The sequence below is a fragment of the Pempheris klunzingeri genome, chromosome 19, assembly GCF_042242105.1.
Source record: "Pempheris klunzingeri isolate RE-2024b chromosome 19, fPemKlu1.hap1, whole genome shotgun sequence".
Lineage (NCBI taxonomy): Eukaryota > Metazoa > Chordata > Actinopteri > Acropomatiformes > Pempheridae > Pempheris > Pempheris klunzingeri.
This window is the reverse complement of record NC_092030.1, coordinates 447501-452500: the sequence shown is the minus strand read 5'-3', so window position 1 is coordinate 452500 and position 5000 is coordinate 447501. Positions and strand designations below refer to the sequence as shown.

The 5000-nt window shown below is 49.5% G+C and overlaps 1 protein-coding gene across 2 annotated transcripts in view; it reads left to right on the top strand.

Moving 5' to 3' along the window:
• The first annotated feature begins 919 nt into the window (after positions 1 to 919).
• The window catches only part of scarb2c (scavenger receptor class B, member 2c), a 9511-nt gene continuing 5430 nt past the window's right edge, over positions 920 to 5000 (top strand). For both annotated transcript variants that reach the window (XM_070850865.1, XM_070850866.1), the window contains exons 1-7: positions 920 to 1090; positions 1585 to 1742; positions 2909 to 3053; positions 3355 to 3546; positions 3711 to 3802; positions 4196 to 4315; positions 4903 to 5000. The exon at positions 4903 to 5000 is cut by the window's right edge and continues 81 nt beyond it. In XM_070850865.1, the coding sequence (XP_070706966.1) occupies positions 968 to 1090; positions 1585 to 1742; positions 2909 to 3053; positions 3355 to 3546; positions 3711 to 3802; positions 4196 to 4315; positions 4903 to 5000 (928 nt within the window). In that variant the 5' untranslated portion in view covers positions 920 to 967. The remainder of the gene's footprint in view (positions 1091 to 1584; positions 1743 to 2908; positions 3054 to 3354; positions 3547 to 3710; positions 3803 to 4195; positions 4316 to 4902) is intronic.

Below are 5000 nucleotides of genomic sequence, written 5' to 3'. Positions count from 1 at the left end.
GGCTTTGGGTTAGAACATGAGACAGGAGGCCGTGACGCTGGTGGATTTAGCTGCTGGGGGTAAAAAATGAGCTGTACAATAAAACACAAGAGAGGTGATAATGCAGGAAACACCTGGGGGTGTTTCATAACCACGTTATGGGTGAATACTGACACATGTAGAACTGACTGTCAGACTGACGGACACAATGAACACGGGACCATTTTTACTGATGAATGTAATAAAGTAACTGCAGACACAGAAACAAGAGCACAGTCTAATCTGTGTCTCCACTAATCTAACAAACCTCCACAGCACACTCACACATGTAAGAGCTCAGATCTGATGTAATCTCATAGAAATCAAAAGTGTTAGTGTGAGGTCTGGTGCAGCAGACCTGCAGACCTTTTTCCTGGACTCGTGTGAAACCTGTTTATAGTTCACGGTTCCTTTAGAGCTCCAAAGACTCCCAGGAGCACCCGCTGCCCTGTGGGCTGGTGTCACTCCTGTCTGCTGGAGCTCTCTGGCCTTTGTTTCAAACAAAATGGTCCACAACAGACTGAGGGCCACCGATGACGTCACTGTCATGTGAGTAAAAACAAAGAGTCTTTATCTGCAAGACAGATATCTCCGCTGCCTCCGCTGCCTCCGGCTCCGACTACCAGCTAACGTTGGAAAACACCACTTCCCCTGTGAAATGAGGGTAACTAGAGCACTGTCCCATGTCGGTGTCATAAACTAAAGCTTTTTATAATGCTGCTGCTCTGAATGAGCCGCTGGAGCAGCGCTGGTCTCGGCTGACCGCCTCCAGGAAGCCGACGACTGTCGAAGAAAGCGGAAGTGGTGAAAGAGAAGCTTTCAATCCGGATGTGCGTCTTCGTTTCGATCGACAGAGGTCCCGGTGCCATCAAAACAAACACTCTCAGTCACACAGGTAGCCAATGTGGGCTGGAGCTGCTGCTGTCAGACCTCAGGCCTCTGCTTCACCATGCTGCTGAAGCCATGTTGTATTTACAGCATCGGGGTGTTCTCCGTGCTCCTCTTGATCCTGGGCATCTCCCTGGTCCTGTCCGGCGTCTTTCCACACTTTGTGCAGGCGCTGGTTAAGAAGGTAAGATCTCCCCCAGGCTAACGTCCCCTAGCCTCAGATCAGCCACAAGGCTGGGGCTGCTAGCCGGCGAGCTAAAGCTAGCAGGAGTGTGTGTGTGTGTGTGTGTGTGTGTGTGTGTGTGTGTGTGTGTGTGTGTGTGTGTGTGTGTGTGTGTGTGTGTGTGTGTGTGTGTGTGTGTGTGTGAGCAGGCTGTGACAGGAGTGTGTGTGTGTGTGTGTGTGTGTGTGTGTGTGTGTGTGTGTGTGTGTGTGTGTGTGTGTGTGTGTGTGTGTGTGACGTGCTGCAGCCAGCACTGTAGCTCAGCTCAGCTTCTTCTCAGCTGTTCATCTTATTGTTAGTAGTATGATGTCACTGTGTCTCTGTGTGTCACATGACCATCATCAGGTCTGCCGTCTGACATGTTCACACCTGGACGTGCCGACAGCTCGTCCTGGTGCTGACTTCACCATCCTGTGTGTGTGTCATATGATGTGACTGCCCTTTGCCCCCCACAGGAGGTAGTTCTGAAGAACGGCACAGAGGCGTTCGAGGCCTGGGAGAACCCTCCGGCCCCCATTTACATGCAGTTCTACTTCTTCAATGTGACCAACCCCCTGGAGGTGCTGGATGGGGAAAGGCCGGCCGTGGTGGAGATCGGACCGTACACATACAGGTGATCTACTCCAGGCTGCACTTTCCCTCCCTCTACACTATGAACACCAGCAGGGATCAAACTACCCCAGGGGGCCGAGTTTAAAGTCAGGAAAACGTTTCACAACTGCAGAGCACTTCCTTCCAGCAAAGGGAGACGAAGCCTGCGGCTGTGTCCGATCATTAGGTGGACTGAAACAGTGAGGAGAGACTCACCCTGCTGCTGATAGATCCCAGTGATCCTGCTGCTGATAGATCCCAGTGATCTACCAAGAGTCTTTAAAACAGACTGACAGAGTTTTAGATCAGTTTTAAAGGAATGAAAGACTCAGTACATTTAGGTTTCATAATGACTCCTGTGCTTCTGTCTGTGTTTTTGCCTTTACTGAGTCACCATGACAGAGACAGAACACACACACACACACACACACACACACACACACACACACACACACACACACACACACACACACACACACAGAGCTTTGTATAGCTGCCAGCGTGTAACACTGGAGAATTTAGGATTACATCACTGAGATATTCCTCCTTCCTCCTGTCTTCTTGTGCTAAAACCAAACTCTGTCTTCTGCTAACGTGATGAGAGCAGCAGTTTAATTTGCTGAAATAACGCTGTGGTCCGTCTACACACTGATTCTGCCTGCTTCAGTTCATGTCATGAACTTTCTGTACTGTCACACCAGAAGCTGGAGCAGTTTAAGGTTGTTGGGAAAAGCCTTTTATTACTATTATTATTATTATTATTATTATTATTATTATTCACTTCCTGATCTAAACTGTCACATTTCCATGTTACAAGACGATGAGCGAATCACCAAGACTCAGCAACAACTGCACAGATTCTTTTTTTTGGACAGTCACATGAAGTTGAGTCAGGAAGGGAAATGGTTCCTTCCTCCTGAACTCTGCTTTAATCAGGCCCAAACTATAATGGCAGGCCTGTCGTTATGTAACATCAGCCTGAGCTCTGCGGTCTGAGGAGCCTGTAAAGTCTCAGCCACAGGAAGCTTGTGATGTGAACGATCTCACTGTATTTCATGTTGTGCCTGATTAATATCTAGAAATATGGACCCTGAACAAACATGTTATATATATATTTGGCCTCAACAAGCAGCTACAGACCGTGACTCTCTCCCAGCCTAAACTCTGTGGTCGTGTGTTGGCACACAGGGAGTACCGGCCCATGGAGCAGGTGAACTTCAAGGATAACGGCACTAAAGTGGCCGCCGTCAACACGAAGACATACATATTCCAGCGCAACATGTCCCGAGGTCCAGAGAGCGACCTCATCAGGACAGTCAACATCCCTGCAGTGGTGAGCCTCACCGAGCCCACAGAGCTTTATGTGATCAATAATGTAGTAGCACAGATCAATGCATTCACATGGAGCTGCTGTGAGTGAGAGCTGAGGTGTACTTTAGTCTGTGGGGAGCAAAGCACTCATTACATGATGACGTCACAGCCCTCAAAGATCAGGAGGTGATTCAGCAGCCAGAGAAGGAAGAACGTTCGTCCAGCTTCTCTTCTAAACCCACATATTGACGGTACACTGGCTGTGTTTACTGTGATGCTCTTGTTCTGGAGCTCCTGTAACTGTCCCGTCTCTCTCCTGGCAGTCGGTGATGGAGAAGTTCAAGGACGAGTCGTTTGTGGCCAGCCTGATCTCGTCGTACATGAAGGCCACAGACGAAGGCCTGTTCACCACGCGCTCGGTGGGAGAGCTGCTGTGGGGGTATGAGGACGGCCTCCTCCAAGCCCTGAAGAAACTCAAACCAGGGCTGGACGATGTGTTCGGGCTCTTCTATAAGGTCTCGTTGATCCACATGAATGCGTTGTTGTTTCCTCTGTGCAGGCTGGACTGAGGTCACTGCAGGGAAACCTGATCAGAGTCACAGCAGATTAAAGGGTCAGGATGTTTTTCCAGCTTCTGCTCCTGAGAGTAATTAGCTGAAAATATCCTTCTGTCTTCCAGAGCAATGCTTCCAATGATGGTGATTACGTCTTCTTCACTGGCCAGCAGAACTACAGGGACTTTGCCAGAGTGGACACATGGAACGGTGAAAGGTGAATGATCTCTTCAGTCTGTGAATCCAATCAGTGACCGTCATTGATCAGGTCAACGGTGTCAGCACAATGTCCCCGGGCCCGTCTATAGCATGATGAAGGACAGGATTATTTAGTGGAGACAGACCTGCACTGTAACCAGTCTGATAAGAAGATGGATTCCACTCTTATATCTGTCAAACTTTTCCCTAAACACACAAAGACTCTTGATCTGCTTCAAACGTTTAAAAACACAACGGAGGGTGCTGGTTATTCTAAAAGCCTCAGACTGTGAAATACATAACTGACTGTACACATAACTGTGTGTGTGTGTGTGTGTGTGTGTGTGTGTGTGTGTGTGTGTGTGTGTGTGTGTGTGTGTGTGTGTGTGTGTGTGTGCGTGCGTGTGTGCAGCTCGCTGAACTGGTGGACGTCTGAGGAGTGTAACATGATCAATGGGACCAACGGAGCGTCTTTCCATCCAGTCATCACCAAGACTGACACGCTCTACATGTTCTCCTCCGACCTGTGCAGGTGAGCAGACGTCCACAGACCAAAGCAGAGGAGGTCTGCAGCTCCACACGTGTAACTGAACATGAACCTTGAAGTCTTTAGTGTTCACATGCGATGCTCTCACACACATTGGCTTCACGTGGCCAGGTGAGCACAGCTCAGCTCAAGTTTGACTTCAGTTCAGACGTTCTGCTTCCTCTTTTGCTGACTCATTATTTTTCTGGTCTAATCTGCCCGGCTTGAGTTAGCGAGTGAAGCGGCCCTCCTAAGCCTTTCCCTCGGCGTTATTCATGTCTGGATGTGGGATTTAGGACACCCTGCTTACATGGCCAGTGTGAATGAGGTCGCTCTCAGCTTCTTACCTTGTAGTTATGTTGAAACCAGCTAAACGGAGCTCCCTGTGCTCCCTGTGGCTGTTCACACACACACACACACGAGCTGAGGTGTTGTGAAATCCTCATAAGGCCAAAACATGTCAGAGACACCTTTGGTGCAGGTTTCCTGTAAATCAGCTTAGCAAACGTGGGGCTCAACCCTCCTGCCGCTGCTCCAGCTTCACAGAACGTGTTTGTGCTCGCAGAGATTAACCGTCTGACCGGGTTTCCCAGGTCTCTGTACGCTCTGTACGAGGAGGACGTGGCGGTGAAGGGGATCTCTGGGTACCGCTTCAGCCCCCCCAGCGAGGTGTTTGCCAACAAGACGGTGA